At 32.3% G+C, this 23,818-nt stretch overlaps 2 protein-coding genes across 2 annotated transcripts; one reads left to right on the forward strand and one right to left on the reverse strand.

The window, feature by feature from the left end:
* Positions 1–143: 143 nt before the first annotated feature.
* Positions 144–10,751, reverse strand: LOC132306696 (NADH dehydrogenase [ubiquinone] 1 alpha subcomplex subunit 9, mitochondrial). The gene is made up of 12 exons (XM_059804204.1): positions 10,576–10,751; positions 10,329–10,425; positions 9,812–9,876; positions 9,565–9,650; positions 9,344–9,428; positions 9,179–9,249; positions 3,649–3,780; positions 2,519–2,634; positions 2,296–2,419; positions 2,119–2,187; positions 888–1,008; positions 144–792 (listed from the first exon to the last, which is right to left on the reverse strand). Exons 1-12 carry the CDS (start codon positions 10,667–10,669, stop codon positions 653–655), a joined length of 1,200 nt encoding a protein of 399 aa, XP_059660187.1. The 5' UTR covers positions 10,670–10,751; the 3' UTR covers positions 144–652.
* Positions 10,752–15,759: 5,008 nt separating this feature from the next.
* On the forward strand, positions 15,760–16,407 carry LOC132309404 (uncharacterized). The gene has a single exon (XM_059807716.1). The coding sequence runs from the start codon at positions 15,760–15,762 to the stop codon at positions 16,405–16,407; it is 648 nt and encodes a 215-aa protein (XP_059663699.1).
* The last annotated feature ends 7,411 nt before the right edge of the window (positions 16,408–23,818 follow it).

Consider the following 23,818-nt stretch of genomic DNA (forward strand, 5'->3'; position numbering starts at 1 on the left):
TGTTAATGATTCTTGGAGTGTTTCTTTTAGCTTCCCAGCAATGCTTGTTTCGAATAATCAGAACATGACTAACTATTGAATTTTCTATCAATTAATTTTAATACATAATGGCAGCCTTAAAAGCCAACTAGAAGGGTTAGTAATAATCAATAAAAAGGGCGAGATATTATATTTCACGTTACCAAATAGAAATAATACAAATGCGGACAAGTCATGGAAACAAATACAATTGGTTCCCCTACAAGTACTAAAATCAAGACTTGAGAACCATCCAAAACAAACCACTTGCATCTTTTCTCGAACAACGAGAACAGAATATTTTTCAGAGTTATACAATAATGTTATTATTGAAGTAACTCTTCATGTCTTTATTCTTTCTTACTCTTCTCAACGAAAACAGGCACCCTCTGAAAACCAATAGTTTGAAAACTAAATTGGTTAACACAAAAACCTACAATTGTTATTTCTGTTGCATAACAGATCCAAAACATTATTAAAACTCAATTACTGACATAAATGGTAATTACACACTCTTTGTCAAGAATATGACATTCAAGTTCTGTACTCGGAATCTTCGTAGTGTGCAATACATACGCTTCCAGTTGGGTGTCAATTTCGGATAGAACATTCAAAATTAAAGACCCAAAGAATCTTATGGATATGACTCTGGAGAAACTCTTTCACTGACAGTAGAACCATAATTTGGCCCACCCTTACGATATGAGATAAGAAACTCGACAGGATATCCCTTCAGCTTACGAGGCACAATTCCCAGATCAGCAAAAGTTAGAGCTGCAAAACAAACCAAAAGTTGAGGTGAGAAATGTGTACAAAACATTAATTTCTGCATGTGAACACAAACCCGAGAGCAATATTATTGCACTAACCATCTGCTGACACAACTGTATCTGTAGCAAGGGCGTTGATCATATCCAGATTGAACATGCTAGGAGTAGGTAACGGAAAGGGAACTTTGTTGAGCAATATTTCTCGGGGCGTTGAAATCGCCTGAAATCATTGACACGGACACACGATTATGATATAATTCAACAGTTAAACTTAGTCATCTGCTAAGTGTCCATCTGATGCTGCTAGAAAGCACAAAAATATGTCAAAGTTAAAGCACAAAACTGAAGTTGTGACTCATTGGCAAATCATACATATAAAAGGTTTAATATGAAAAAAAAAAACATTTTAGCACGCACAAATACAAACACACATGCAGGCCTGCAACTTGGTTGGCGGCTTCAAATAAGTGAACATGGATCTTTCAGAATTAGGAATAAAAAAGGCATCCCATTGAATAGAAAAAGAAATTATAATCTAATGAAAGCAGTATATTGTTTTCAGTACAAATAAATTCCTCTGATCAATATCCACTTTTAAAAAAGTTGCAAGCAAATACTTAAAGGTAAAGGATTCAGTTGTTTTTGGGTTATAAAGCAAGAAAACCTGCAAATGGCTAACAGAGCACTTAAATTGTCGAACAAGTTGCTTCGCAGCAAAATAAAGGGTGTTTTCTAAATAACCATTGAACACTTTTGAATTAGAATAGACCAGTTACACACCCAGATAAATAGGAAAAGTATATCTTTGCAGTAATTAGAACCAATGGACGGGGCCTTTTTAATTGCAATGTGGAAATGAAATGATGAACTTTTAACACAAATGTTGAAGATGTTATTCACTTCTTTGATAAAGATGAACATATTCTGTCCTTTGTTAAGGATGACATAAGATACAAATTTCATCAAATTATTTATCTACTCCTTCAAGAATTTATTTATTTTTCCTGGGTCTGATAAGAAGTCCCTTATCTTTTATTATAGAAAACCAGGTAAAGCCTTAATTTCCAACCTTTATGAACACAATTCCTTAAATTTAAGATCTTAGCCTGCAGACTTTAACGGAAGCCTATCATTAAACAGAGGATATGAACCTCAACATTGCGGATGAGCCAAGAAAGATTCACATAGCCAATTCCAAGTAATTAGAAATCTGGTTATCGTTTTGAAGACTCGAAATAAGAAAACAAAATAAGTTCATTTATACCTATTGCCTACACACAAGTTCATATGGCATCTGAATACTCCAAGACGCAACAGGTTAAATACTCACCTTAGCTATAGGGAAAGGAACTTTCACATAGTGAGGCCATTCACGGATCATGTCGTACATAAGCTCTCCCTGAAGCACATTTGGAGTTCAGTTAAAAATCTACACAATCAGACAGCAAGAACTTGAAAGGGAAAAAAGGAATAAAAAAGAGAGAAAAGAGAAGGGCAGAAATTTCACCAGTTGATGCAAAGTAAAGACATCTGGTCCACCGAGTTCATATACTTTTCCCATGCTTGTGCCATCATCTTTTAAGGCCGCAATGATTGCAGCAGCAACATCAACAACATACACAGGTTGAATTCTGGAAAGACAGTTAATCAAAGCAACACGTAAAAACTAAAGTTTCACATTCCCAATATTTTACAAAATTCAATAAATTTTCAGGTAATATAAGCCATACTTGGTAGATCCACCCCCAATAAGTGGAAGGAAGCTATATTTTTTAACAAAATGTGCCCACGGATTTAAAATCCGATCTTCTGTACCTACCATCACTGCCGGTTTCATTATTGTGGCCTGAACATGGAAGTGTGTCAGTAACTCCCTATAAAAAACACCACAGTAATATATTCACATATAAGCTTCATGGAGTTCTGTAAATAAATGCCACAATTGAACCTAAAGTCAACCTTATCATTGGCTGTATTTACTTTTTTCTAGGTCATCCAAGGCAATAGGAATTCTTTAAATAGTCATCATCACCTACAGTCTGAAAAACAAATTGTTTTGCTTGGTAAGACAAGTAATGTGAGGTGAGACAGGAGGAGGGGGGGCTACAGAGAACCAAATTCCATCCCAAAAGTATATATTTAGAAAATGATACAACAGAAAAATGTCTTCAGAGAGATCTTCCATCCAAGATTGAAAATTGAGTTCTTTTTTTTGCCTTTATATTTCACATGCAGTCAGTGTTGTTAGTAGATAGATGGATAATCCAGGGAAAGAGCATTGGCTAGCTGTGAAGTGGATTCAGCATCCAGACGGTTCAGTCATCATCAGGTTCAAGCATTTTAAGATGTGAAAATGACAAAACATTTTAAGACTCATGACGCGATTCAGTACACTAATTTATATAAATAATTTGAATTACAATGAAACGAAAGTTTGAAACCAAAGTAAAAGATGTTCAGAGATTTACTAGTACGTAGCAAGGAAAATTCAAATGGAAAGACTTGTAATTTACATAATTCAGCAAAGCAGAGTCACACTTAATGATGCGCTGGTCAACCACCAAACATCAACAAGTAACAAATAGTGATGAATTTAAAATATGTGATCAATTACAACTTTGAATTGCATAAATGTAAAGCGCAAGATGATGACGGAGTGCAACCCAGCAATTTCATAAAGCTAGAGACTTGCAAACAAAATAAAGGAGAATTTAGTCCAGGTATTAATTCTAAAACCCTCAATTTTAAACAAGTTTAATTATAAAAAGATACTTATTATAAAAATCACCAAAATCATCATTGTCGGCTCAGGCTGTGCAGAACCAAGACAAAATGATTTCAAACAGAAGTACAATCTCACCTCAGGTATTTCTCGCAAAATAGCTTCCTCAGCAGCAGCTTTAGCTCTTAGCATTCTGGATGGAGATGATGGAGATGAACCTAAGCAAGAAACTTGTATAAATCTCATGATACCACCATGTTCGTTGGCAATCTGCACAGAGCCACACATAAGATATTAATCCTTCCACATCAGACGCAAACCAAAAAATATTACATCAGACTCACTTCCAACAAAAAATAGTATAACAGGCACCCTTCCAACCAAAATATATATATATATATATATATATTGAAAAGTGATGTATGCCGCAGATAATCTGAATCACTGTTGACGACATCCCTTGCTAATTGCGAGAACAGGAACACCATATCAGGTGGTCATCCTTTCAATTAAAATTTTCTTCTCTCCTTAATAATGTGGTCAATAGCTCAATTGTAGTGTAGATGGTGTGGTCTATTTTTGTTACGTCCAAGCCTGACATGGATGGTCATGTTACATTAAATTTCAGTGGTGAATTAATTTGATATAAGAGGTCCAGCTCTCCTTATTTATCCATCAACTACTGATGTTCATAAAACTCAGTCGAACATATACTGATTCATTGTCATTTCGAGCCTCAATGCAGCCAATAGCCTGTTCAGGACATATTAGGGTTTTAACCATCTTTGAGGAATCTTCATAACTGGAATACAGAAGCTTTGGGTCTTACAGGGAAAATCATATAGGATCGGGCAGTTTCCTAGGCCTTACAGAAAGAGATGAATGCTAATATTATTTTTGGGGGTCGTTCAAACAGCATGAAGGCTCACATTCTTGATTAAGTCCTACCATCCAGGTCTTGGGCTGACTCTAAAAGGAGGTTGAAAAATGATTGGGCCATATTTCTTTTTTCTTTATTCGCTTTGTACTAGTAATATTGTGGTTCTCTTGTGAGGTATTTTACTTTTCCTGTACCTACCAGTTTCTGGGGGGGCCCACCCCCTTTTTGCTTTCTCCTTTTCATCATTATCATAATAAAAGAGAGAGATACATCAACCAGAAAATTAAGCATCACCATAATCCAACAGCCTCATTATAATAGAAGCTTAAAGATGAAATGGATCAGAAACTTTTATTGTTAAATTCATCTAAAATTGCTATCTCATCCTGAAATATTAATCACTCTGGATTGGTGGTCAAAGTGAGAATTGATCAGTATTTTGTTACACCGACGTCCTTCAATCATACCTGATAATATATTTACAAGTAATATATTGACATTGGAAGCATAAATATATGAGTCGTGCTTTTTAGACTGAATTCGATGAAGCCGAAAGACACAGTGCACGGCTAGGTCTGCCTCTAGCCTAGATCAATGTAAGTAGTAACCTCTGGATTTGACTTGGTAAATAAGGGGCTCTTAAGCCTACATAGTTGTAAAAGATGTATCCTTCAAAAAAAAATTGAGCTACCTAGAGAAAAAGTGGATCGAGCTCATTCCCCAGAAAGTGTTGAGCTTTTAAGGTGCTGCTTTTGGTCCCTCTTTAGGCCTCTGAGACCAACAAAATTAAGAGAGATGACCTTCATCTTGATTTATGAGACTGGTTCCAGTTTCTTCTTGTTGAAAGATAAATAAATTGAAGAGAGAAATTAAACATTAAGAACACAACAATATAACGTGGTTAGGCCACTACAGCTTACATCCACAGCACACAAAGCCCAAAGGGCTACATCTTTTTCACTAAATTCTCTCTTAGTTTTGTTTACAATGACCACATCTATTTATAGGTGAAAGAATACAATCATGTGATAAATATGAAAAATATATTGATGGAGGATCCCTAAGATTGCTCTCATGAATCACACCAATCAATATTCTATCAAAGACTTAAATCACTCCTATAATGATTTCTCTAACACTTCTGATTGGTTAAAGGTCATAACTTGATAGCCAAATTGAATTACTCCCCTGAAAGAAAGAACCAAGCTCAATATCAATGGTCTTGCATTCGGAAGCATCAAATGGGGAATGGGACATTTCTGGATATCATTGAGGCAGTACAACAATTGCTTTCTCTGAGGACCAGGAATTGGATTGCCATACAACCAGATATTCTCACTCTCCCAGGACTCTGGGAAGCATCTTCTATAATCGTCAAGCATGATAAAAAGGTTGTGATTTAGTTAAATCTCAAGTTTTGGATAATTGCACTAGGCCCCCATAATGCTGGAGATTATAGATACTTGTATTTTTCTTCTGTAAGCAAAGCTAAAAAAGAATCCTATATAAACTCTTGAGAGCTTTTTTCTTTTCTTTCTTTTTTTATAACTTTTTTGGGTTAAAGATGGAGGTGTTGCATCTATTTATTATTAGAGGGCATCTTACACCTCAAGAGGGGAGATTAGGGCTGAGTTAGTGTGGATTTTGAAGTTTATTCTTTGGTATGAGTTGTCTGTAGTTTCTTATGAGTGAAGAACCCTTCCTCCATTTGTATATTTATGCTTCAAGGGTCATTATCCAGTCTGGTTCCGTTAATCGAGGGTGTTGGAAGGAACAAATTGGATACAGACCTAACATTTTTGGCACAAAGTAAATTCTCTAAGAATTCATTTGAGAACCCAAGCATTTTACCACTGCGACAAGAAAACATTATAACTCAAAATTTTAAATGTTTCCTCATCTAATTTCTACAATGATTCATACAACTAAGACTAAAGTGAGACCGCACACCAAGACTACAAAAAAGACACGGGGCTCATCAGACTCAGCCAAAGTGCTTCTATGAACTAGATAAAAAAAAATTATTTATTTTTTTACTTTTTAGTGACCATTAATTGATTTACACTATGTCATATCAGTCATTTGATAAATAATACTGTTTAACCTTATGGGATCTTTGGTTTTCAAATTCATGATCCCATGATTTACTATTTGACATAAGGTCCTCAGGCATGTGCTTTTTTAGTGGTATAAAGGTTCAGAAAAAGTTTCGCCTTTGCTTTTTTAATCATTTGATAATTTTTTACCTTTTTAGTGACCATTAATTGATATACTCATATCATATCAGTCATCTTTGATAAATCATTAAATCATATTGTTTAACCTTATGGGATCTTTGGTTTCCAAATTCATGATCCCATGATTTACCATTTGCATAAATACTAGTACTTGATTCTGAATAATTATGTAATACATGTATAAATGTATATGATTATAGCCTTCTATTATTCTATATTTGAAATAGAAGTGCATTGATTTAGGTAACCCTCATCATAGTTGTTATGCAAACAAGTTTCAATTCAAAAAAAAAAAAAAAAAGACTAGTTTTGCGTTGAATATTCTGAATTGTTTCCATTGCATATTGATTCAATCCAATGTATATAAAAATTGAAAATGTTGAAAGATATCAAAATTGAAGAGAGAAATTATAATATGAAAAAAAAAATAGATATAACGTGGTTCAGCCACTAGAGCTTACATCCACGACACACACAGCCCAAAGGGCTACATCTCTTTCATTACATTCTCTCATAATTTTGTTTACAATAACCACCTCTAATTATAGGTGAATTGGGGAAGACTTGTAACTATAATAAAGGAATTACAAAGAAAGTCAAAAACAAATATGGTAACAACTTGTTGCCCAAGTATATCAACTTTAACATTCTGTCAAGAAGTGATTTAAGGGAGATTTAACTCCTATAATTATTCTCCAACACCCCCCCTCAAGTTGGTACTCAGATATTTAACTCAAGTGTCCAACTTGAAATTAAGTATGGAGTTGTCAAGAGTTAGAGACGAGTAAAGATAAGTTGATCCGGAGATCCGAGACAAGTTAATTTGAATATCTGATCCGAAACGAGTTGATCCGAAAATCCGAGACGAGTTGATTCGAAAATCCAAGATGTGTTGATCCGAAGATCCAATATAAGTAGAGTATAGAGTAGGGTATGATAAACCTGCTCTGATACTATGTTGAAAGATATCAAAGTTGAAAAGAGAAATTATAATATGAAGAACAAATAGACATAAAGTTGTTCAGCCACTAAAGCTTACATTCACGACACACAGCCCAAAAGGCTACATCTCTTTCATTACATTCTCTCTTAATTTTGTTTACAATAACCATCTCTATTTATAGGTGAATTGGGGAAGACTTGTAGCTATAATAAAGGAATTACATAGAAATTCAAATACAAATATGGTAACAACTTGTTGCCCAAGTATAGCAACTTTAACATTCTGTCAAGAAGTGATTTAAGGGAGATTTAACTCTTATAATTATTCTCCAACATAAAATATACTTGTAAATTAATTTAGTTCATCCATTGCAAAATTTCATAAGTTAATCTGAATTAACTTGTGTTGGACATCAATATTTTTATTTTTATTTTTTTAACTATTTTTTAATATGCATTTCTACCACACACGTGCAATACTTAGTGAGATGCCAAAGCTTGAGCTAATAAGTTGGATGTAAGTTTGTCTCAAAGCAGTCACTTCATACAAATAATACAAAAAATTAGGTCCGCCTTAGGTCTTTCCTAACCAACACTAAACATATGTAGGACATACTCAATGCAATGACACTTTGTCATTTTTCCTATTCCACACTTGCCTTAGTTTACTCAGGCCCAGGCCTTAAATTTTGCCTTGTGTTTAGATTTTAGGATACCTTGGCACCTTAAGCCTCTACGAAGGCAATTCTTTCCCATTTTTCTTTATGGGACTTTACCATGATGAATAAAAAGGTCTTAAATTTGAGGCATTTAGTGATAATGGGTTTGAATAATCTAAGTATGGCCATCTCCTGCAAATGTTGGGTACATACCTAACAGAATGCTCCCAGCTTCTAGCATAGTTGGGAACACCATTAAGTAACGGTCCTCTCGAGACAAACAAAAACCAAACATAAATGATTTTTTGTTCTTTTGATGAATTCATATATTGTTTTGTATAAATAAAGGACATAACCAAGCATGGGTTGAAATATTAATCCAGGGGATTCTGTGAGATCGATTACCTACAAACCTAACATTTGGCACTTGATTGCCTTCATACTCAAACTCGCTTCCTCACATTTGAGGACAAAAGATCTTACCAATGCATGAAGCGATGAGCTTTATTTATTTTGCATAAATAATAACAATATAATTTGAAATATACAACATTGCCAAGACCAAAAAATTTCAAAAATGCAAATATAATCTCTTTATTAATATTTTTGTAAAAAAATGATTAGGTGAGTGGTGAAATCATTTCAGTTAAGAACTCAATTCCATTTCATGATTAGATAAGTGGTATGGTTCCATAACAATTTGTGTGCAAGTCCTACAAGCTTCTTATCAGGGTGTGCTTCTCTCCTTGTGTGTGTGCGCTCCTACCACAATAAAATTATATCTTTATAGGCAAGACGAGCACAAATCCTGAAAATTTTCTGTGTGACCATTTTGCCAAGCACTTGTTTAACTTCTTAAAAATCATACTTGATCCAACTCACATTCAGGAGAAGTAGAGTTCCAAAATTATTGGAGTAAAAATAAAGATAATGTAAGTGTTGGGACCTACCATTGCAAGTTGTTCAGCCATATGATAATTCACCTCCTCAAAGCTATAATTTCTAGTCTCATATTCCCTTCCTGCCAACACGGCAATTGATAAGCACAAATCTTTTAAAGGCACAAAAATTAACCAGATTGTAGATAGGTAAAGTAACAGATGAAAAACACATACCGATCAGATTGATGACAACATTAGCCTTTGCCATTACTGCCTTGATTGAATTTTCATCTCTTGGGTTGTATTTCATTGGAACTATCTGCATTTAAATAGATACAAGAAAGCCCACTTTTAAGGAAATGTAGAACAACACTGCTGAGCAGGTCTAACTAATTAGAAAACTAAGAATCTTAAACAAGAACGCTTGCAAGGGAAAAAACCATATGCTATTTTACCTGTCCTAAATCACCCATCAATTTTAGATGACGATGAGAATCCTCAGAACCTCGGAAAGGAACCAACACTTGAGTCCCCATTTTAGCTGACGAGAAATAAAGTACATGCATAAATATGGAACACTTTCATCGAGCCAAGTTTAGAACAACAAAAGTTGTTTCATATTGATGTAAAAAAATCTCTAAAACAAAACCACAGTCAGTATAGTATTTACCAATTGAAAGAAAAAGTTAGTATTCAACTCACCAAGCTGTTGCACAACATAACGCCCAAGAAACCCAGTAGCTCCAAACACTGTAGCAATAATGCCACTGCCAGATACGTGTTAAATTACATAAGAATGCAGTTCAAATTTGTAAGAACTGGAATTCAGAACTTAACACAAGTTAGAGCTTCAGTATGCTTATTATAGAATGTTAGCTAGACATGGAATCATAACAAAACCCATAAATTAATTAAATCCAATGACAGAATTAAAACATGAAGGACCAAAGTTTATAAGAGAATAAATTTAAATAATGGACATTTACAATGCCATTACCAGAGACTACAGTATCAAGTTATATATTTAACCCAATTTGAAGCAATTTGAAATAAAATTCACAGCTTAAATCTTATTCTCATTTAAATAATTTAACATCAAGGCTGAATACAAAAAGAAAACAAAGAAATATAGGATTGTATCTAACAACGCTTTGAACTGATATAAGAATAAATTAAACCTGAGAAAAACCACATTATTATAATTGAGGATTAGTGTTACCTAACGGATGATCTTCCACCTGTGCCTTTGCGAACTAGATGTCCCACGCCTTTGGTGGTGAGGGTAGATGCGTACCGCGGATGATCAGCACCATAACCTGCAAGAAAGATCAGTAATCGAGCTCACGAGCTTGATTAATAAATCACGCCAAACAAAACCTAAAATTGAATCGATCAACAAGTCCAAAACCCTATACACAAATTTGTGGTAGTTATATATGTATAACCTAGAAATGTAGATAAATTACATTGATCGTAGAGTGGGTAGATGGATTTAAAGGAGGAAATTGCAGCATTGGACTTGAAAGATTGGTGCCCTAATCGCCTGGAAATGGCCTGCATCCTGCTCGGTCTAGAGAGAGAAAGAAAGGCCAGCAAATTGGGAACGATGGTGCAGAAGGAGAAAGTTCTAACTCGCGCGTGTACTGTATATACCAAAACAAAGGCCAAAAAGAAAAAATTATTGCAGGAGAATTTTCACCATGTTAAAGTCGAGTTTCAATATGCTGTAAATGTTATCTACACGCAGTTATACCCTCTTTTGCTGTTGCTGTTAAAATAAAAAGGATTAATTTCAACACAGCCTCCGAAATTTGGACAAATATCACGTTGAAACCCTTCTCAAAAATTATTATCACTTAGGTTTAAATTTAGAGTTAAGTGCGAAAAAAACTCCTCTACAATTGATATATTGCAAAAAGGTCCATGTGTGGTATAAAACTCTTTATACTATCAATTTGGTCCAAATAAATCCTGATTTAAAATGACAATAATACCCTCACTGGTGAAATCCATCGCAGAGTTGTTGTGACTTATGTGGTGATTCCTCCATTGGTCCCAAAGATCACGTCTTAATATACCCATCAATAATATAAAAAGACGCATAAACAAATAAGAATTTGATGCAGCGGCTAACCACCAAAGGATGCCAGCCCAGCCCGCCCGTCCACAAGGCTGAAAGAGAATTAGCCCCTAGGTTTCAATGTCAGGAAGTCTCCGACTCCCAACCCCGCATCAGCAACGTGCACCTAGTTCCCACAACCTTGTAATCTATTGAATTGATAAAAAAAAATTAAAAAAATTACAAGTATAAGCAACTTGGAGTAATTTTTCACGTGAAGGGGTTAGATCTTTGTCTCATGACCTAAATTCTTCTAGTGTGATGCTCTTGAACCATTTGGCTGATATTTTCACTGTTAAATGTTTTATCACGTTCAAGAGCTGTTGTAATACAAACATGCTGTCAGCCAACCATGACCCAGCAATTAATTCTTCTAATATCATATTCAGATTTCATGCAAGCAAACATGACTCCAATGTAAAAAACAATCGGTATGCAACAAAGTGCCCGTGGAAGTAGAAAACATGTAAAGTTATAGAACAAATGGCAGATAGCTATATATATCACGAGAGAGAGAGAGAGAGAGAGAGAGAGAGAGAGAGAGAGGGGGGGGGCAAGGAAATGGGTGTAGCAGGGGGTTATATGCACAAATAGGTGAGGGGCAAAATGGAAAACAAAAGGGTAAAATCGGATTTTCATATTTAGTTTTGGGGAAAGCCTGAAAAACACCCATGTAGTTTTAAATTTGTATGACTTATACCCCTTTTGTTAGATTTATTTATATAAATCCCTACCAGATATAAAAATGTGCAATTTAGCCACCTCCGGTGACTATTCTGGTGAGAATTGGACGCCAGTTGGTCATGTGCATTTAAACCCTTTATTTCGGAATTGCCCTTTTAGTATTCCTATACTACCCCTCACCATATATATATAGTATTTATGGGTAAATTTTGTAGTTCGCAGTTACAGAGAGAGAGAAAGAGTTTGCAGTTACAGAGAGAGAGAGAGAAAAATAGTTAAATATGAAACAGAGGGATTGAAATCCAAATAAACCCTCACCACTCCTCTCCGGCGACACACCTCCCTTTCACTCGTCGCCGAATTGATGGTTCAAATTAGACCTAATTGCTTGTTTCGGCGAACCCAAATCGAGAGCGTGGTCTCGTCACCGAATTGATGTTCATATTGAAACCCAATTGCTTGTTTCGACGAACCCAACCCGACTGGATTGCAGAGGGTTTAACCTAATTTTCCAAGTTTTTTGCGATGAAGATAATTCCCATATTGATTTCGATTCTCTGTGGGAAGTTCTCTCTCTGGTTGGGAATATATATATATATATATATATATATATATTCCCAACCAGAGAGAGAACTTCCCACTTCCATGGCGGTCAGTCGCCGGCCATCACCTCCTCACCTCCCACCAACAACACCGTCTCTGCCGCTCAACGTGAAACATATGCCACCACGCAAACCCAGTGGCACCACCCCAAACATACACAAACCCACTGCCATCACTCCAAAACATACACCACCACCACACCGTCAAACCCAATTTAACAACACAAACCCACTGCCATCACCCCACCATCGCCGTCACTTCTGATAATTTAGTGTGATTTGGGGATTTAATTTTGGGATTTCGTCAAAATGAATAAGGGTTATACAGTCACGTCCAAACACCACCTTTCCTAACTGAGAATTTGAAACACCATATCAGCTTTAGCGACCAGGCAAATCGGCGAGACCACGGCGAATCACAGTCCGACAGTGGACGACGGCGATTGTCCGTTTCTAGCTTTTTCGTTCACCGGCCATCCAACAACGACGGAAACTAAAAGATATGGGTTTTGATTTTTTGAGCAATCTGAAATGGAAACTGAAGATATGGGTTTTGATTTTTGGAATAATCGGAAATGGAAACCGAAAGATATGGGTTTTGATTTTTGGAACAATTGGAAATGGAAACTGAAGATATGGGTTTTGATTTTTTGAACAATCTGAAATGGAAACTGAAATATATGGGTTTTAATTTTTTGAACAATTTGAAATGATATGCCGATATGGGTTTTGATAGGTATTAGGTTTTGAACTTTTTTTCCTAGTTCGTTTTGAAATTTTGATTCTTGCAAACAGATAGATATATGGGATTTGAACTTCTGATTCTTATATGGTTTTGTAGTTTGCAGTTGTAGAGAGGGGGGGCAAGATCAGAGTCGAGAACGAGAACAGAGATGAAGTATTGATAGAGGGCTATTTTAGTCTTTTCACATTTTATGTTATATTATTAGTTTTTTAAAATCATAGATAGAGGGCTATTTTAGTCTTCTTGAAGCTTCGGTACCGGTCAATAGCAGTCAACGCCCAAAATGCACTAATTCGCACCATTTTTAAAGTATAGGGGAGGTAAACAAACAATGGGGGGTTATACGCACTATATCGATATCATAGGGGTGTAAAGCGCACGCGAGCCTTTAGTTTTTGTCAAAAAGTGGTCAGAGGGGCTTATTTGCACCTTTTTTGAATTTTATAGACTAACATTCACATTTTCAAAAAGTATGGACTAGTTCTGCACAAACCTTATATATCAGGAGAGTTTTTTGCACTTAACCCTTAAATTTACTAAGGCTGTAACTAAGGTGGGTTGGGCGGGTTTGAGGTAAACCTAAGCCCAACTCTAACCCTATCATCTACCTTAACTACTCAACTCAAGTCCAACTCATTTTTCTACTTTTAAATTTGGGTTTAGATTCCGGGTAAAAATTTCGAATTAATTCGGGTTACTCATATGGTTAATCCTTGCACTGAAAATTTAATATCATCTTGAATTAGTTTTAGATTAAATTACTCTTAACAAGAAAAAGTTTAAAGGTTTTTTTGGAGATTTTTAATAAATTATAAACAATTTTTTAGAAAATTAATTCTCCTCATTGTTAACATAATAAGTTAAAATTTAACAAAAGAAGTCGAAAAGAAAAAAAAAAGTAATCATAGTTTAAATATTATATATAATGTATTTAAAAGTAAAAAAAAAAAAAAATGAAGATAATATTAGAATTTGGATTCGAGTTGGCTCAGATTGCTAGCACTTCAACCTAAACCCAAACCTAATTAAATTTCGATTGATTATTTTCAACCCAAGCCCATCTCCAATTATAAAAATAATTGTCCAAATCCGTGAAAAATTGGGTTGAACTCGAATTGAGTTCGGATTACCCAACCCAAATTGCACCCCTAAAATTATGCTAAAAGACAAATGTGCTCCTAATTTTTTAATACCTTTTATTTTAAAATATCAGCATTTAAAAGGATATAATTACCCTCATTAATTACTCTCAGTTACGCACTCCCTCGCTCTTACTTTTCTTCCTCTCTCTAATTTATATGTGTATATAAAGGATATTTTCTTGTGTAGGCTGTTATAATTTTTTCATTCCAGTAGAAGTTATAGTCACTGAATTTGGATGCAACCTGAGATATGCATATATATTGTAAGTTACACACACACACACACACATTAAGCTTCATGGGAATGGGTTTAAACGTGGCCATACCCAGTTAAATATGAAAATCAATGAGTGCACCTCCCCCACCCTAAAGGGCAAAAAAAAAAATCAGTGAGTGCAAAATAAAAGGTGAACAGAGCTCCATTGATATATTTTCCTTCTACGCACAAGAGACACAATTGAGCTAAATAAAGGATAATTGCAAATTTACAAAGTTAAAGTTAAAGGCAATCCAAGTCAATTTAATCAATTTTATAAGTCAGCCAAAAGGATAGCAACATTATTTTACATGCAAAAGTACTTTGAGGTGAAAAATAATATTGAAGTGTGGGTAAAAAACGGATCAAAAAGTTATAATGTGAGTAAGTGATAGTAATTTTCAAAATGTATTCCGATGTGATACTTGTCCAAAAATTAGGAGTGTCAATAAAATTAATCTAAATAAAAAATTTTTAAAAAAAAAAACACAAAATCGTCTTTATTTTTTAATTGACAAGAAAACTAATACACCCACTTTTGACTTTTGCCCTCGTTAGAACCCAGAAGTGTCTACAAGCCCCTTCGTAAACATAAAATTGTTATGTTAGGTGTGGTAAACATGATACATTGTTAAATGTTAAAACTTAAAACAGTTTTCACCATAAAAGTAGTTTTTAATTTATTTAGTAACAGTTAGCTATGTCTCTTTATAACCCGAATCAACGAAGTGGGAGTAGGATGGATGGTTCACAGGTGTCGGGTCAATTTTGGAGTAAGTTATGGAGCTTTTCTTTACCTTCTAAAATTGAACATTTTGTTTGAAAATGCTGTTATGGTGATATACCAACTGCGTTGGTTCGCCGCAATTACTTGCAGGATCCGGTGTGTCCGAGGTGTGGGTTGGAGATAGAGGATATTAATCATATTTTTTTCCGTTGCCCTCACTCGGTTTAGACTTGGAAGTTAACACCTCTTCGTTGGGATTTTTCTCAATCTTCTCCTTTATCCTTTGTTGAATGGTGGGATAACATTTCGAGTGACGTTTTGTCTTCAACGGAAAATAAAGGTGATCTAATTGGGCTAGCTTCCTTTTGTGCGTGGATGCTTTGGAAGGCTCAAAATAAAAAAGTTTTTGAGAAGGATGTGTGGGATCCTTTCGTGGTAGCTAATTTAGCTACGGCCCGTTTTTGGGAATTTCTGAATGTGCAGCTGAAATGTAAGCCGCTGATTTCTCCTTTATTTTCTATTGTGTCCTATAACCGTTGGAATCGTCCATTGCATACCACAATTAAATGTAATGTGGATGCAAGTTTTTCAAAGTCTTCTCAATTAGGGGGTGGAGGGGCGGTGTTTCGGAATTCAGCTGATTCGGTTCTACAAGCTGTGATTTTTAAGCCGTCTTTTTCCTTGTCTGTGCTTGAGGCTAAGGCTTATGCTTTTCGCCGTGCTGTTTACTGGGCTAAAGTGTTTAAATTTCAGGATGTCTGTTTTGAGTCGGATGCTAAAGTAGTGGTGGAAGCCTTAGCGGGTGTTCGATCTGGCGAGGGTGCATTTGCTTCGTTGGTGTCTGTTATGAGAAAGAAGCTTCAGGATTTTCCTACAATCTCGCTAATGCATGTGCGAAGAGTTTGTAATCAGGTAGCTCATGCATTGGCAGGTTCATCGTGTGCTGAGATGGAAGCGGACTTGGTTCTTCAGTCCAAGCCTTCTTCAATCCTTAAGTTTTTGGAGGAGGATGTTGCTGCTTGAGCGGTTGGAGTTCTGTTTAGTTTCTATTTTATTGTAGTTGTTGCCAGGAAAAAAATTAAAAAAATAATAAATAATAAAAAATTAGTAACAAAATTGTTTAAAACACCTTTATTATTAATATTACAATAATGTCTTTATTACAATAATATTACAAGAGTGTGACTATATTTGATAGTGGCTTTATAAAAGAATGGATGAAATTATTTTTATAAAAGATATAAAATTGTTTAAAAAAAATAGTTACCTAACAAATGAAACATCTACTCAAAACAATTTTCAATTGGGGCCAAATAGTAATAGGAAATTGACGTGTTCTCGACAAAAATGGATTCATATAAAGAATTTATATGATTATTCTAAAATTCTAACTCAAACACAATTATTTCTATAACCTGACTATTCTAGAATCCCAATTCATACATGATTTTTTCAATTTTTTTTTTCCTTTTTTCCCCTCTAATTAGAGTAATAGAAAAATAAACTATTTTTCATATTTTTTTCGTTTTCACAAACTGGTTTTGCATATCTCTTAAATATTTTGGAATGCTTCTATAAGATATATATATATATATATATATATATATATATATATATATATATATATATATATTTTGCATTATATCATTTTTAAACATTTAAGTGGGAAAGCAATCCCAAATCCGCTTTTAATTTAAAGCGAATAATTTTTTTTGATAGATTTTTAAAATACAGTTATTTAAAGCTTAAAATAATGGTGTGTACTAGATTTGTTGCAATGTAGGTTATGATACTATTACATAAAAGTTACAACAAGTTGCACACAATTACTGCAAATAATTTTGTTTTTGTTGAAGTCTCAAATCAATTTAATGTGTTAAAATGCTAATACATTAAAAAAATGTTATTAAACAATTATTTCAAGAGTTGACAACGAGTCGGGCATTCAAATAACTCATACTCCATAATTATTTGATGTGGGAATGGTATGTGCTCCACCACTAACATTGTCTTTGAACAACGCCCCTCACATTCAACCACGAGTGTCACACCCTAGTTCTATAATGGTAATAATTGAACTATGAAATTTTTTATTTTTTATTTTATTTTATTTTTATCTAGACAAATTAGGGAGTGGGAAATCAAATGGCACACCCACTCTACCAAGTAGGTCATTAGATAATGTCCTTTAAATAATTTGAAATAATAGTAATAATAATGTCGTAGTATAAAATCTCAAATTTAATGAGAAATTATTATGTAGTTCGAAGACTAAGAGAATTATGCAACAAAAAAGTTGACACATTTGAGATAGTTGATCCAGGCCACAAATAATATGTACAATATATATATATATATATATATATATATATATATATATATATATATATATATATATATAATGTAAGATTATTTATTAAATTATGGCCCACATGATTTAGACATGTGACATATTATTTGGTGGTTAAATAAAATAGATATAAGATTAATATTATATTATTTGGTCAACTTATAAATTACCTTTTTGGTAATTACTTATCAAAGAAGTGTTTTCCTTTCTTATTCCTTACTTTGATAGAAAGTGGAATTAGGTTACTAAAAGGAAAACTGGTCTTCTCTCTGCCTTTATAAAAGTACATATACTCCATCAATTATGTACAATTAATGATACAACACGTAAAAATTTTATGTGTGCAAAAGGACAAGAGGGAGAAATCGGTTTCCACGTTTTGACTATTGCGGTTTAGCACGTTATTCGTTCCGTAGAAAAGATCTCGACATTGGACTTGATCTCTACGATATTTGTAATCACAGATCGAGGTATTTATATCTAACTATATTTATTTATGCATTATAGATATGTGAGAATAATGAAGTTTAAGATTATAGAATTCATATTTATTTGTGACGAATGGCTTAATACGAATTAATTATAGTTTACGTGTGGTATTAGAGCTTATGGTTTAGGAACTTGTTATTTTCCACTAAAGTTTGCATAAATAATATATATATAAATTAAAATTAAAATTAAATAATTAAATTTGTTTTGGAATCGTGGGTGCATAATGGATTAGTATGATAGATCAATTGATTAATTTATTTTGGTTTGTATGATCGATTTTTGAGCTTGTTAATTGATTTCCATAAATTGATTTTTTATCCTTATTGAATTATTTGATGGTTGAAGTATATGTATGAGTTTGTTTTTTTTATTCCGTGCATGACTAGAATAGCAATTGGAATTGAAATAGTTGGTTTTGCTTTTTGCGTAAATCGATGTGATGAATTTTAATGCTAACTACTGGTTTTTGTACAAACTTATATATATACTTGTTATCATATATCATTAATTACATATATGATAAATTAATTGAGAATGATTTATTTTATTATAGAAAATTAAATTTCTGGAATAATGTGTGAGTTTAGAAATTTAATCTAATTTTGTTAAACATATAAATAAATTATTGTTTTGTATCCAAACATACATACATATTGGAGAATCAATTTTAAATTGATTCAATTATGATCTTCAAGTCCGAAAATAAAAATAGCATATTTTATTATGTATATAGAGTAAAAGGATATTTTTTTTATTGAATTTTTGGACTATTAAGCTTCTGGAATCGAACCTACCTAAATTTGGATCGATCAGTATGAGTATGAGTGTATAATATTAAATGGATAAATTAATTATTAATTAGTTACTGTCTAATTTAATATTGATATTATGTGAAGGTTAGTAGCTACCAAAGTGGCCTAACCATAATGGTCAATGAATATTAATTTTAGTAGTAAATATAACTTAATGATTAATTAATCTCTGTCTAATTTAATATTCATATTATGTGAAGATTGGTAGCTACCAAAATGGCCCAATCACAATGATTGATGAATTTTAATTTTTGTATTAGACATAATTAGTCATAAATTAGTTACTATCTAATTTAATATTCATATTATGTAAAGATTGGTAGCTACCAAAGTGGCCTAACCATAATTATTGATGAATATATATTTTAGTAGTAAACATAATTGCAATATTTTATGAATTATGATGCTTATAATTTTTTGTGATATTCATGAATATTGGGTTTATTTGACCATGAGAAATAATTCTCCAGAGAGAATTGATTTTCAAGTGATTAAATAAAAATTAAGGGGTTGTATATATTTTTTAATTAAGTATATATAGGATATCCAGAGGTAACTTAACTTCTTTAATTAAATAATGCATCACCAATGAAGGTATACATATAAATACATGTAAACATCATATTAATATTTTATAGTTACCACCCAAAGGGATACTATAGTTATACATTGTATTTATATTTTTAAGTTATATAAACGTGTTGTTAACTCAAAACATTATTGTTGTGAGTATTTTATCTTATTATATTTGTTTTATCATCTTTTAATGTGCATCCTACATCTGTTCTGATTCTCAGTAAAACTAACTTCTCATAATGGAATGAGTAAGCTGAGTTCAAAATTTAGATGTGTTAAATCTTGATTTAGTATTTTAAATTGAGAAACCTACTGTTATTACTGATAAAGATAGTAAGGAAGAAAAGATTCTTCATAAAGCTTGGGAGAGATCAAACAGATTAAGCACTTTAGTTATGTGAATAATTGTTTCCCATAGTGATAGTGCTAAGGAATATTTTGACTAAAATAATGTTTTCGTATTGTAGATAAATATCTAAAACGAAAATTATTAATTTATATCACTATTATGCATTTTTTGTTGGTACTCTTACCATGTATGGGTATGTTCTTTAGATGACTAATGTTGCTACAAAATTGAGGATGATTGTGGATGAGAATTTTCTCATTCAATTTATTCTTAATTTCTTGTCCATTAAGTATGGGTCATCTCGAATTAAGACAAGTGGAAATGAATGAATTGACCATTATGTTAATTTAGGAAGAGATAAGGCTTAAGTAACAAGGTAATCATTATGTTCATCTGATGACTCAAAAAGTTATAAAGAAATTTAGGAATAAGCCTGAAAGGGCATTAAATGAGTAACCCCCAAAATTAAAAGATTTAGGTCAATCTACTAAAAAAAATGAATGTAATAATGAGAAAGTGTCATTAATGTATTGAACACTTTTAAAAAGATTATATGAAATATAAAGAATGATTCCAAAAAGAATGGTAAGTTTTTGACTTTTATATATTTCGAATTACATATTGAAATTCTTTCTAATACACGGTAGGTTGATTTAAGTAGTAATGTTTATGTTTCTAATAGATGTAAGAATTTCTTATGGCCTAAATCACAAATTCAAATAAGAATTTCTTATTTATGATAATTGGGAAAAAGTTTTGCTGAAACCATTGTGACATTATGTTTAATGTTAGACAGTGGATTTTATTTAAGTTATTTTAAACTTTTTATGTTTATTCAATTTCCAATAATTTGATTTTATTTCAAAACTTTATATTAATGGTTTTTCATTTAAATTTGATAATGATGTTTATTTAAGAAATTATAATTTGTGAGTTATGGTATTATTGTTGATGATTTCTGTAAATTCAAACTTGATATTTTATTTATTAAAAACCTTTTGATCTTGCATCATAATATTAGAATTAAGCGTAACTCAATTAATAAAAAATTTATTTTTCTTATGACATAAAAGACTAGGTTAATATTTAGTGAAATGTTAGGAAAATTAGTAAATGATGTGATTCTTCTGAATCTAAACTTTACTGATTTTGGTGTGTATAGATTATTTTAAGGGTAAACAAACCAAACACACAAAAAAATGAGCCACAATAAGTATAGGGCTTCTTGAAATTATTCATACAGACATTTGTAGACCTTCTGATGTTCCATCTTTTGGAGGAGAAAAATATTTTATCGCCTTTATAGTTAATTTTTCACGTTATGGATATATCTATCTGTTGCATAAAAAATCTCAAGTAATGGGTATTCTTGAAGTATACATAAATGTGATTGAAAAACAACTAGATAGAAAAGTGAAAATCATAAGGTCGTATAGAGGTGGTGAATATTATGAAAAGTATCATGAAATGGATAAATACTCTAACCGTTTGCTAAACTCTTTGAAATGTATGACATTTGTGCTCAATACACTTTGTTATATATGCCACAGCAGAAGCGTGTAGCTAAAATGCGTAATTGTACTATTATGGATATGGTTAGGAGTATGTTAAGTAATTCCTCATTACCCATAATGTTGTGAATGTTAAGTAATCTAAAGGATACAAGTTTTACTATCCTATACATAGTACGATAATTATTGAAACCGGTAATGTCAGATTCATTGAGAATGATGAAGTCAGTGAGAATGATAAAAATAAGAATGTGATCATTCAAGAAATTATGGTATAAATTTATTTATCCATAACTTCTAAAGGAATAATTGTTTCTTCAGTTGTTGAACCGTATAACAACGAAAAAATAATTGAATGATCAACAACTCCATGATGAGATTGTCACAAATGAAAATATTGTAGAAGAATCATAGAGGAATAACATTAAGAAGATCTCAAAAAAAAAAAAAAATGAGATCATTCCGGATGACTATGTGATATATCTGCAAGAATCTGATTTTGATATATAGTGAGATATATACGAATCCGGTTACATATGCACAAGCCATTAACAGTAATGATTTTACTAAATGAATCAATGCCATGAATGAAAAGATTATAAAGAACCTTCTCTCCAGTATCTAAAAAGGAATCTTTTAAAATATCATGGCATTAATAGCTTGTTATAATTTAGAGTTACATATGTGAATACAACTTTTATGAATGGGAGTTTAAAAGAGGAAGTCAATATGGAACAACCTGAAGGCTTCACATTGGAGGGTAAAGAATATATAGTCTATAAACTTAAGATGATAATATATGAATTTAAACAAACTTCCTGACAATGGTATTTAAGTTCAATGATACCATTATTTCTTTTGGTTTAAAGAAAAACACTATTGATCAGTGTATATACCGGAAGGTTAGTGAGAGTAAGTTTATATTTCTGATTCTATATATTGATGATATTTTATTTGTTAATAGTGATCTTAGTTTATTGTATGAAATTAAAAGTTATCTATAAGAACTTTGAAATGAAATATATGGATAAGGCATCTGACGTAATAGGAATGAAAATATTTCATGATAGATCACGTGAATTTTTTAGAATTGTCTCAGAAAGCATATATTGAAAGAGTTCTAGAAAGATTTGGTATGTAACATTATTCAACCAGTATTGTTCCATACATAAAAGGGGATAAATTCAGTCAAATGCAATCTCAAATAATGAGTTAGCTAGAAGGTAAAGAAACGAAAAATATTCCTTATGCATATATTGTGGAATTTGATGTATATACAAGTTGGTATGTGATAAAAGATTATATGCTTACACTTAAGAAAACATTTTTTAATTGGTTATTTGTTTCTTTTGGCTGGAAGAACAATATTATGAAAAATTATAAAGTAATTTTTTATTATTTTGTCTTTAATGAATTTTTAATTTGTAGTATGCTTTGAGGCTACAATTTATTATTGCAAAATTTATTTCAGGATTTGGAGTTATGGGTATCATTTTCAGATTGCTGAAAATTTATACTGCAATTGTTGATCTTCTTGTATGAAAAATGATAGGTATTCTAAAGTTGAAATACTTTATCATTAAAGAAGTTGTTTAGAAACAACGAATGTCTATTGAATATATAAGCACACAACTTATGATTGCAATTCATTAATGAATGGACTACCACCCAAGACATTTATAAAACATGTTAAAAGAATGGGTCTTGAATGTAGTCAATGATGATTATTTTTTAATTGTGGATTGCTTAACAGTGCTTATATATATTTGACATTTTGCGCTGATTAAATGTGTTTATGATATTTCCTATTAATTAATGTTATTGCTTTAATAAATGGTAATAGGAATAGTCTTAGAAAAGACATTATTATTAGATTATTATTGATATTTCTCATTTATAGACTATGTTGAATAGGTTACTAGTGTTGTGGTACATGGAAGGGACTGTGTCATTTAGAGACATATAACCGCCATCACTCGCATTGGTAGTTTATTTATCATGGTATTTATGATGACCAACTCAATGAGTCAATCTGATTTATGGTGCATACTAATGACTATTTTACTAAACCACTACAGAAGTTATCATATGCGCCAAGTGAGAGCATGTAAGATTATTTATTTAATTGTGGTCCACATGATTTGGACATGTGACATATTATTTGGTGGTTAAATAAAATAGATATAAGATTAATATTATATTATTTGGTCAACTTATAAATTATCTTTTTGGTAATTACTTATTGGAGGAGTGTTTTCCTTTCTTATTCCTTACTTTGATGGAAAGTGGAATTAGGTTACTAAAAGGAAAACTGGTCATCTCTCCGTCTTTATAAAAGTGCATA

Source organism: Cornus florida, unplaced genomic scaffold (assembly GCF_030987335.1).
Source record: "Cornus florida cultivar Cherokee Brave unplaced genomic scaffold, ASM3098733v1 CherokeeBrave_3.0.0_Hap2_Chr05, whole genome shotgun sequence".
Lineage (NCBI taxonomy): Eukaryota > Viridiplantae > Streptophyta > Magnoliopsida > Cornales > Cornaceae > Cornus > Cornus florida.

What these genes read in the sequence shown, in the direction of transcription:
- LOC132306696 (XM_059804204.1), bottom strand. Translation starts at nt 10,669, where the DNA reads ATGCAGGCCATTTCCAGGCGATTAGGGCACCAATCTTTCAAGTCCAAT. An exon ending in GGTGGAAGATCATCCGTTAG is followed by an intron (nt 9,877 to 10,328) that starts GTAACACTAATC and finishes CGTATCTGGCAG; the next exon opens with TGGCATTATTGCTACAGTGT. An exon ending in TTCCTTTCCCTATAGCTAAG is followed by an intron (nt 1,009 to 2,118) that starts GTGAGTATTTAA and finishes CAATGATTTCAG; the next exon opens with GCGATTTCAACGCCCCGAGA.
- LOC132309404 (XM_059807716.1), top strand. Translation starts at nt 15,760, where the DNA reads ATGCTTTGGAAGGCTCAAAATAAAAAAGTTTTTGAGAAGGATGTGTGG.